Here is an 11,298-nt window from a genome sequence, read left to right as displayed (position 1 = left end):
CTCGACTATTATGGTAGAGGCAAAGGCAGGAGAGAAAAGTTTTGATTCTTCCATCCACACAAATCCTAATCACTTTCTAACTTAATTACCACCCTATGCAAGGCAATGAGACCATGTATCACCAATTTAAATCCCCAGTATCATTTTCTCCGCGAAAAAGCAATTTTATTCTTCAACAGACGCATTCAAACACAATGCCACATCTGTGTCGTATCACACTCTTTAAGTTACAGTGATGAGAAGAAAATGTCCAATCGTGAATGGCCTAATCCCATCCCACTTCAACCTCCTCTACCTTCTTTAACAGCTTTTGTATTCTTCTAAAATGCCCTCGAGGACCCATTGACTTGCTGCCCTCAAGCAGCACCTTCTGTACATGCTCAAATGCTAGAACATCTTAGAGAAAAATGCTTGTTTTCTATGGCTGTTCATGGCCAAGTAAACCACCCCCATCCAACATGGCCCAGGATATGGCCTCTGAAGTTCTAGACCTTCAGGGGAAACCAGCACAGGGGAGATTATTTCCCAAAGCACCCCATTTTCTATCACACCTTGGAGCCCCACCCAACTCCCCTGTTATAACCACCAGGTAGCACGGTGCATGGGAGATGTAATAAGATTTAAGCAAGGCGCTGTGCTGTTATCGCGTTTTGGAGGACCCGATGAACGTATTGTCTGGGTCTTAGACTAGACCACGTGAAGCTCTTCCCCTACCACAAAAAGATGGGTGACATTGAAGGCGAAATATGGGGAGAAGGCGCGGCTGCAGAAAGGGATCCTGGGTCAAGTACACCAGATGAAGACACCACAATGTGGTGCGTATTATAGAGGATACCACGGAAAAGAACTTATGGTTAACATGCAATCGTTGAGATAAATATGCAACATGGCTGGAGGTGCGACACTGAGGGTACGCCCCCCCCTGCAATAATTTCAGAAATTATAAGGAAATGCCCGTGGCTGTGCCCCCAATTTGTTCTTAATGTTTCTGTATCGTGCCCGCCCTCTCCCCCAACCCTATTTTTCGAGGCCTTCTACAGCTCTGTGCAACCATAAAAAATAAGCTTTTGCCATACAAACTCATAGAGCGCAAAAATTAGGGTTATATTTCAAGCATTTTATTCACATCTTTTATTTACATTTCTTTTTACAAGACGCATGTGTTTAATAAAGCGCGCGATTGCATTTTTCTCTGTTAAGGCCGGTTTACACTAGCGCTTTTTATTTAATTTTGTCGCATCTGTTGCGGCGTTTTTTTTTTTTTGCAGTGATATCACACAGGTTTCCAACATCGCCGAACATCGAAAAACCGCCGAGATTGCATCACATTTACATTGGCGTTGCAACGCGCGAGTAAGAAAAAAAATCGCCACGACAGATGCTACAGAAATTGCATAAAAAATCGCAAATGTTAACCGGCCTTAATGATGTGAAATATCACGCCGTAAAACAGTCCCGAGGGAAATTTGAGAACAGGGAGCTCAAAACAGTAATCATATCGCGCCAAAACCACAATGGAATTGCGGTAGCGTTATAAACCTATTCTCACAAACGATAACACTTCACTGGCCTTCCGTTCCAGACACACCCAAACGGCTTCCCGCCGCAGTAACACTTAACTGGCTTCCCGTTGGCAAGTTGTTAATTTCTGTGGGCCCTCAAGCCTCGACGACAAGCGCGGTAATCCTGGCGCGTCTTACACTCCAAACACACACGCCCTCGATCAACTGTTCTATTCTTTTTGAAGAAGTGACCCCGACATATCTTTACGGGTTTAGATTATTGCTAAGTTGTTAATGACGTACATAGATGTGGTTTCTATACCCAGCGATGGTAATCGCAATTGTCTTGTTCGTGTCACTCGCGCAGACTGCTGTCAAACTAAGCTGAGCCAACGAGAAACCTGTTACGATACGACCCACCCGTGGATCTAGTGACACAAACACAATTCGGCATTTACACGCATCGCATGAAGATGCTTCCATAAGCCAGAAAGGAAAAAAAAACCCCAGGAAATTAGATATTGAAAAAGGGCGTTTCTTCTATCTGTCAAGAACAGACATGCATCCCTCAAGAAGATCTCACCTCATTTTAGTTTCCTTTTCGTTTCCCGCGATATTACCCTTCTTTCCTTTATTCTCTTTCCGTTTTCCTCGTGCTGTTTTATACCCCTGCCCCCGCCCCCTTTCTGATAAAGTTTGTATTTTAGTCTAACGACTCGATCATCTGTTCCACTGCCCCAGGTCCATTCGTTCAAGCGTCGATTACTTCTTGGTGGTGGTATATTCGATTAGGTACGCTGGGACGGCCTGCAGCGTAAAAACGCAGTCAGACGCGTATCACACGCTGTTACGTATTTGGTTTTTCATGCACCCTTATATTATATTGCAAAGACCATATTATTCAGAGCGAAAGAGGGCGAAATTACCTCAGCGGGTACCCATCCCTATGTATGGATAACGGGTGCTTTACCTGTAATGGGTCGAACACTACGTACTCTTGAATGCGTGAAATGGACGGCGCGGGAGAGGTGGGCCGACCGGGAGTCTGGGGACCACATAAAGATGTCAGGAGACTGCAGTTCATATCAATGAATGGCTGTTGTTTTTCTTGGTGGTCTTAAAGATCCTGGGGCGAGCGCGCGGAAAACCTGTGATAACCTAAAAAGTTGTCTGGGTATCTTTTACTGATTAGCGGCCAGTACAAATGAATTACAAGTAATTTTACGCGGAGATTCGCGACTTCCGCGCGAAAATCTGATTGAAGCGGATGAGAAACTGACCGAGCAAGTTTTACACAGCCCTAAGATCTTCACAAGTATCTGTGATTTGAGGGCTGGCCGCCTAATTTGGGTGGTCATATTAATGTTATTCTACTGTAAATATTTGACGACAATCTTACCAAGATGGAGTCATAACCAGCTGGGGGCAGAACCCTGAAACATGCGAATGATTTATCAGCATAATATGCAACTGTGTGAAGACAATTTGAGACAGTATCACGCAGTCGAGGACGATCCTCATTTCTACAAGTCCGGCTTATGGTTATCTTTGATTGGGTTTTCGGGAAGGGGATGGCCCCTCTAGCAAAAGAAATGAACGATATTCCAACAGATTTTTGGTACGGATGATAGAGAGTGCCTATCGCTATTCAATTTTTGCTTCCGCGGTCTATGCTTCTGGGTTGACTAACCTGCGTTTGTCCTGACGTGGTGTCATGTCTGTCGAGCCGAGCTTGACATTCGCAAGAAGCAGCTTGCCGGCCTGCCGGTGTGATGGAGGGTTTAGTGTAATAAGCAGAGGTAATAAACAGATAATGCGAGGCAAAGGCAAAGTGTAGAGGACTTACCAGATGATACGAGGGAAAGTGTAAAGCACTTACCAGATGATACGAGGGAACATATAAAGCACTTACCAGATGATACGAGGGAACGTGTAAAGCACTTACCAGATGATACGAGGGAAAGTGTAAAGGACTTACCAGATGATACGAGGGAAAGTGTAAAGCACTTACCAGATGATACGAGGGAAAGTGTAAAGCACTTACCAGATGATACGAGGGAAAGTGTAAAGCACTTACCAGATGATACGAGGGAAAGTGTAAAGCACTTGCCAGATGATACGAGGGAACGTGTAAAGCACTTACCAGATGATACGAGGGAACGTGTAAAGCACTTACCAGATGATACGAGGGAAAGTGTAAAGGACTTACCAGATGATGCGAGGGAAAGTGTAAAGCACTTACCAGATGATACGAGGGAACGTGTAAAGCACTTACCAGATGATACGAGGGAAAGTGTAAAGCACTTTCCAGATGATACGAGGGAAAGTGTAAAGCACTTACCAGATGATACGAGGGAAAGTGTAAAGGACTTACCAGATGATACGAGGGAAAGTGTAAAGCACTTACCAGATGATACGAGGGAACGTGTAAAGGACTTACCAGATGATACGAGGGAAAGTGTAAAGCACTTTCCAGATGATACGAGGGAAAGTGTAAAGCACTTACCACCGTGAATCGCGAGGCTTGTGCGGGATGCGTGGTGAAGTAAAGACCTCTCCCGTACAGTCCTGAGTTGAAGTCTTAAACAATCACATAGAGAGATGAGTCAATCACTTGTTTATGGTGGTGATGGTCATGGTCATGGTTGTAATGGTGCTGGTGGTGCTGGTGTCGATAATGATGATGATAATAGGTAGTGGTGAAGTTAAGGTGACTCTAGTGTCAATGATGTAGATGATGACTATAGTGATGAGGAAGGTGGTGATTGTTGATTATTATGACAACTATGGCAGTGGTGGTGATCGTGATGTTGACAATGGCAGTGGTCTTGATGATGATGATGCTGGTGGATGACAATAAAGTTGGTGACACAATGACAATGACATGGGAGATAAAGACGACAGTGATCATTGACATTGACACTACCATAGAGATGTAACCATAAAAAACACTGTTTCTAAAGGGTATCGTGCAAAAAAGTGTTAAAATTGGTAACTGGTATCCAAACACCAGCTCACTGTACCTCAGCGTTTTTTCTTACCTTCCTTGCTAAACCCTCGTGTGATAATGCGGTTAAGGCTATCTTCACAGGACCCCCCACAAAAGTAAAGCTGGTGACTTGTTGTGGCATCATTGACCCGCGCAGATCCTGCAGGAGACTCGAAGGTCGTGGCAAGTAAGGTCACATGGCTGGATTTAACCTGCAGGTTAAATCCAATCAGAACTGTGGGATGATTAACTAAAGGGTTCTGAGGAAGAGGGGCAACTCACAAATGATTACATCACCTGATGTAGAAACTGTTAGCACAACAAGATGAAAAAGCTGTTGAAGGCATGTCTGGTTTATGCTGAGTATAGTAACCTTTAGGTTACCTGTGTAATACTGGGTTGTGACTTTTGGGATACCTGTGTCATGCCAAGTATAGTGACATGTGGGTTACCTGTGTCATGCTGAGTATAGTAACTATTGGGTTACCTGTGTCATACCAAGTATAGTGACATGTGGGTTACCTGTGTCATGCCAAGTATAGTGACATGTGGGTTACCTGTGTCATGCCAAGTATAGAGACATGTGGGTTACCTGTGTCATGCTGAGTGTAGTGACATGTGGGTTTCCTGTGTCATGCCAAGTATAGTGACCTGTGGGTTACCTGTGTCATGCTGAGTATAGTGACATGTGGGTTACCTGTGTCATGCCAAGTATAGTAACATGTGGGTTACCTTTGTCATGCTGAGTATAGTTACTTTTGGGTTACCTGTGTCATGCTGAGTATAGTAACATGTGGGTTACCTGTGTCATGCTGAGTATAGTGACATGTGGGTTACCTGTGCCATGCTGAGTATAGTGACAGGTGGGTTACCTGTGTTATGTTGAGTACTGTGACATGTGGGTTACCTGTGTCACGCAAGTATAGTCTCATGTGGGTTACCTGTGTCATGCTGAGTATAGTAATATTTGGTATATTTGTGTCATGCCAAGTATAGTGACATGTGGGTTACCTGTGTTATGCTGAGTTCTGTGACATGTGGGTTACCTGTGTCATGCCAAGTATAGTGACATGTGGGTTACCTGTGTCATGCTGAGTATAGTAACTTTTGGGTTACCTGTGTCATGCCAAGTATAGTGACATGTGGGTTACCTGTGTCATGCTGAGTATAGTGACATGTGGGTTACCTGTGCCATGCTGAATATAGTGACATTTAGGTTATCTGTGTCATGGTAAGTATAGTGACGTGTGGTATACCTGTGTCATGGTGAGTATATAGTGACATGTGGGTTACCTGTGTTATGTTGAATACTGTGACATGTGGGTTACCTTTGTCATGCCAAGTACTGTCACATGTGGGTTACCTGTGTCATGCCAAGTATAGTCTCATGTGGGTTACCTGTGTCATACTGAGTATAGTGACATGTGGGTTACCTGTGTCATGACAAGTATAGTGACATGTGGGTTACCTGTGTTATGCTTAGTTCTGCTTGGACATGTAGGTTACCTGTGTTATGCCAAGTAGTGACATGTGGGTTACCTGTGTTATGTTGAGCACTGTGACGTCAGAGTAAAGGTGGGTGGACATCAGGCTGCGTCTTACATGCTGCATCACATGCTTCTCCTGCTGTGAGTGTACTAGTGAGCTCAGCAACTGCTCATCCTCTGGAAGATATGAGTGATTGACAGCTGTCATTACAGCCCCTCCTCTTTAAAAATTCACAGAGCAATACACCGATTTGTCCAGATCTAAGTAAAACTAATAACCTACGAAAGCAGATGCCTCTAGCAGCTAGCCACAAGTTATTTCTCGAGTGACATCTGCTTTCACAGGCTATAAGACAACAAGATTAAACATTTCCATCTTAATCTAGCCACCCCATCTAAAAATGCAGGGCATTGAAGTTAGATACAACAAGTGATCTCCAATTGCTGGCTGTGAATGGTGTATTTGTAAACATCCTTTTAAACCACATGCCATAGTACTGCACCTTTAGACACCTCAGAGAAATGCCCCTTTGAGATGGCCTGGTAGTCCAGTTGGTGTTCAGTCTCTCCATCATGATGCTTGCTCAGGATGCTTGCAAGTGACTCATAGAAGTTGTCTTCATCTAGAAGCAGAAAAGTTATATGTGTAACTCAATCATTTCCCTTGGTAGGAGGGCCATTATAAAACTGTAAAAGGTTATTATGCAACCTTCGAAGAGGAGAGAATGTGAGGAAGAGAAGATTAGTCATGTGGAGGTGATAAGCAATCATCAACACTCATTTCTTCATCTAATTTGTTTACTGCTTTTCTTTAAATACTCTTTCTGTATTTGATGTGGTAAAAGTCTTTGTGACTTTGGTATTTGTGGAATAATGAAAATGAGCAAAGTAACATTCACAGACACCCTTACCTTCACTATCGTCGCCAAATGACCATCCACTGTCAATATCTTTCGCTTTAAAATCCAGTAATTGCTTTTCTGTAGATTATGAACATATTGAAAAACTCATGATAGGGGAATTGAAAGGATAAGGGGGTGGCCGAAGGTGTATAGAAGTGATAAATATTAAATATAAGAGGGATTTACCAAGCTTATACTTCTCCTTGAGAAGCCTCTCTTTTGCACTTGTCAATATCTTGATGACATTGTCTTGAGTGTCAACCTGCAATCCATCAATACAACGATCAAGCTGTGTAAAGGTTGCAAAAAAGGAGATAAAACATTTATATCAGTAAATCTGCCTATATTGTGTCTTCGTTCCATGTGCACATATTGTGTACTTACCATGGCTTTCAGGGTCTTTATCTCATGTTTCATACGGACCATACAACTCATCTGGGCCTGGTAGGCTTCCAGGCTTTTCTCCCGCCTGGGACAGAGAATGCGTACAATGATCAAACAGTGCATGCCTTGGAAAAGGAGCAGATGAAAAAGCTCCCTCTACTTTTCTACTTTCTTCTACTCCCGCACAGCATATTCCGACCGGTACAGGGGGCTTATATGTGAAAATGCATACTCTCTTCCCATTGCACATGTTTCCCATCCTCTCAACCCCTTGTATCCTCTATCTCTCGGGGTTGTCACTGATTCTTACCACTTTTCCATTTCCTGGTCCATGGCTTTGATTTCAAAGTCACTTCGGAAGACACCAGAGATATCTGAACCTGAAATAAAAATGGAAGAAGGAGAAAGTTCCATAATGTCAGTAAAACATAAAATGCTGTTGTAACAAAGAGCTAATTTCTATGGCTTGAATAATGTCAATACTGGATGAAATCTAAGGTTTGGTGATTCTTTAAGAAAACACACGTTTTTTTATGTTTGAGGGGGGGGGGATAGGACTGCATGCAAGGAGGAACACTAAATACTGAATACCAGCCATCAAACCATCCATTGATAAAGGATGAGGAAACATTTGCTCCATCCCATGCATGATAATCCGTGTTTATCATTAGACACTTTGACCATTAAAATTTAAAAAATACCATTTTTACCTGTGAAGGGTGGCAAGTAGCACATTAATGTGCTGTTTATCCAGTGGTCTGCCAGTTCTCTAAAAAACACATGGAAATTTGTGTAAAAATGGGAAGGCACACCACACTTCACGGTTCATGCATGTGACAGTGCTAGATCAAATATCAAATATTTTATTTCAGGGGTGGCAGAAGGGGAGGGGCAGGGGGGGTTGCCAGCCCCCCCCCCCCCCCCCACACACACACTTTTGCGAGTGGATGTTTCTTTATATATGAACGTTTTTTTAATCAAGCGGAATATATGCAACCGAAAACAAATTTGTTGAAAAGTTTAAAATCCTGTGCATCAAAACCTAGGTTATTCCCCGCATTCTTATAGATAGCGCTTAAGAATTTGAAACCACCAACCACTCCTTCCCCTAAAACAACTACACACCCCTCCCCCAACTCCCCCCCCTTTATGGGACCACTCCGCTGCCCCTGTATTTTTTATAGCACAAATGAATATAACACATGATCAAATATACTTGACTTTACCAGCCTGTATTGGTACAGACAGCTCATATGCAGTACTTTTATGAAAGTGAGTTAGCGCATAAGCATTATAATTGAATTTGGTACAACGGGGACAGAAATTTTTATTATACTGCCCTATAGTTTAGTGAAAAGAAAGATGCCTCGTTATTTTCACACTCTTTGAAGATCAAAAGCTGACACTGGATTGACCTGTGCCCTTGAATTGCAAAGTGTTGTGTTGTGCGGGGATTCTACATTTAAATTTCTCTTGTGTGGACTTCAAGTCAAGTGCAGGGTGTCTGTCCAACCAGGTGGGGTAGGCTTGGGTAGTGGACGATGCCTTGTACAAACTCACGTGAATCTACTATTGAGCACAACATCATCTGAGAAGCCATTCTTTTTGAAGAATTCCACAGCATCATTGTCAGCATACACCGCAATACTGTCATATGAGCCCATGATTGTGGGGTCTTTAATGGTCTGGGAGAAGGCATGTAAACCATCAGAACACTCGTGGTTGAGGACAAGAAAGGAAGACATTGGTATCATTTTAGAATCAACATAAAGGGAACCCAAGAAATTACCCTCATAATATTTTTCCACAGAAAGGCAAATTAATCTGAAAATGGCTTGGAATATATTTGCAATTACTGACAGTAAATAAAACAACCCTTCTTCACCACAACTCTTGATAATGTACAAGACTGCACTTCTTAACTACATAAAAGTATGACTCTCAATGCAATGGCACACTTTTTCAAATGATTGTATCAAACTTTTAGTAAATGCTTGTTAGGCTCATTACTTCTATGAGTCGCTTGCCCAGGCCACATTTTCTGTATCTTTTTCTCATGGAGAGGAGACTCAATTGGACAACCTTTTCTCTTGGATTACTGGAAATACAAAAAGAAATGTCACAACATATAAATACAGTGTATGGGCCTTGAGGCTAAATTTTAATAATAATTAAGTTATCACCACCTTAAACTTAATATAATTATCATATAATTGAAACCATTTGTTTTGCAAAAGAGCATCTTGGATTAGTAAATTCTAAGCTTATAACATAATATCTTACCCTAAACACTTAATTTCTTTATTAAAGAATTGCATACCTGTAGCATCTCTCATAAGTAGCAGCCCCAATGAGAACAGACTCTATCCCCACTGTGTCTCTGTTGACTGAACAATACACAATTTTACAGCTGAAAATAAATAATGGCTATTTCTATAGCATCACATCATTAATAAGTCCAATAGAATATCTTATCAAGTCCCATGGCTTATCAAGCCCTTTGCCTTATCAAGTCCCATGGCTTATCAAGTCCTTTGCCTTATCAAGTCCCATGGCTTATCAAGTCCCTTGCCTTATCAAGTCCTTTGCCTCATCAAGTCCCTTGCCTTATAAAGATCCATGTCTTATCAAAATACCATTTTACCTATGCCTTGGTGAACTTGTCCCTTCCGTTCAAGTGCTGCAGCAATAAAATCATCCACTCCAGTAGAATAATCTTCTTCGTCATCGTCTTCTTCCTCAGACTCTACAGCTTCACCCTCAGAGTCACTGAATATTCCATCAAATTTGCCAGGCTCTACATCCTCCTCCTCCTTCTTTTTAGGTCTGCACAAGCTCACCCCACTATCTGAGGCTCCACTATCCACTGCACCAGAAATCAGCTTATCTGGTTCCTTTGTGTCTTTTTGTTCTGTAATTTGAGCAACAATGTCTTTCTCCTTTGGTGTGAGATCCTCCTCTTCATCCGCAGAGCTGTTTTCAGAACTGTTATCACTACTATCTGATTGTTTACTTTTCTCCTCAACATTGTGTATCTTATCATTTTCATCCAATTTTTCACTTTCTAAATCCTGATCTTCCCATCTGACATGTTTTTCAGTTAGAAAAGAGTTCTCTTCTTTTTCACTTAGAAAACTTGAAGCTACTGGTTCAGTTGTTTGGCCACCACTTTCAACTGCTGAATTTTCTTTCTGTCCATATTTTTCCTTCATCTCGTTAATTATATCTAAATAAGTGGAACAAGAACATCAGTATTTGTTAATAAACAGGCTTCATTTAAGAAACTTCTTAATTTCCTTAAGGATTTACACTTTATCAAAACATAAGTGTTGTGAGCTTGTACAGTATAAAGTTCCTAAATCTTGTTTAATTTCATTGTATACGATCACTCTTCTCAAACCCGGAATGTCTGACATGAAATACTCCTAAAATATTGTCCATTTTTTAGACATTGCATTAAGTATACTACCAATACCCCTACCTGTTATATCTTGCATCTGATTTAGATAAATATAATAGCTATAAAATATTATTGATGGTATCGTACGTACCACTGTAACTCCGGACCAAAATCAATGTTTTTGCCCATTTTGCGCACACAGTCGGGTACAATACTTCAGGCGTTATATCTGGGAGACAAACGTCATACAATCCGACAACGCTGTGCAGTAAATCCACGTTGGAAACCTAGAAAATAAATAAATTCCCCCCCTGGATACCGACAACAACCTAAACAAACTAAGACGCATGACAGCGCAAATAAAAGTCAAGCTGTATTAAAATCTTACTGACCTCTTGAAATCCAACAGTGCTACATGTTAGAAGTCTTCTGAATTCCACTATGTACGGCTGCACTTCGATTTTTCTGTTGTGTTTAGAGGAAAAGAAAGAAAATTTCGAAGGCAGCTTCCAGCAAATCGAATTGGCCGCCATTTTGTTTGTTGCAATGGTCCGCTAGCACCACAGGACCCCCATATATTTGTCAATAACAAAAAGATGATATATAAGATGTGAAGACTAATTCATAGTGCGAA

At 41.7% G+C, this 11,298-nt stretch overlaps 1 protein-coding gene across 4 annotated transcripts; it reads right to left on the bottom strand.

Annotated features, from left to right (window-relative positions):
• Nucleotides 1–1,096: 1,096 nt before the first annotated feature.
• On the bottom strand, nt 1,097–11,289 carry LOC116620093. 4 transcript variants are annotated; one of them, XM_032385639.2, is made up of 19 exons: nt 11,057–11,285; nt 10,816–10,951; nt 9,909–10,490; nt 9,585–9,651; nt 9,275–9,362; nt 8,825–8,949; nt 7,975–8,033; nt 7,575–7,644; nt 7,265–7,349; nt 7,067–7,142; nt 6,890–6,958; nt 6,482–6,601; nt 6,031–6,155; nt 4,544–4,703; nt 4,009–4,082; nt 3,193–3,263; nt 2,902–2,935; nt 2,473–2,547; nt 1,097–2,309 (listed from the first exon to the last, which is right to left on the bottom strand). In XM_032385639.2, the coding sequence occupies exons 1-19, from the start codon at nt 11,195–11,197 to the stop codon at nt 2,265–2,267; spliced, it is 2,202 nt and encodes a 733-aa protein (XP_032241530.1). In that variant the 5' UTR covers nt 11,198–11,285; the 3' UTR covers nt 1,097–2,264. The 4 variants fall into 4 exon arrangements, with proteins under 4 accessions (XP_032241530.1, XP_032241532.1, XP_048582475.1 ...); XM_032385641.2 differs by having other exon boundaries at nt 10,816–10,893; nt 11,057–11,195; XM_048726518.1 differs by having other exon boundaries at nt 10,816–10,975; nt 11,057–11,192.
• Between the last annotated feature and the right edge of the window lie 9 nt (nt 11,290–11,298).

The sequence above is a fragment of the Nematostella vectensis genome, chromosome 1 (genome assembly GCF_932526225.1).
Source record: "Nematostella vectensis chromosome 1, jaNemVect1.1, whole genome shotgun sequence".
In the NCBI taxonomy this organism is placed as follows: Eukaryota; Metazoa; Cnidaria; class Anthozoa; order Actiniaria; family Edwardsiidae; genus Nematostella; species Nematostella vectensis.
The sequence above is the reverse complement of the archived record's forward strand: the minus strand, read 5'-3'. Positions and strand labels throughout refer to the sequence as shown.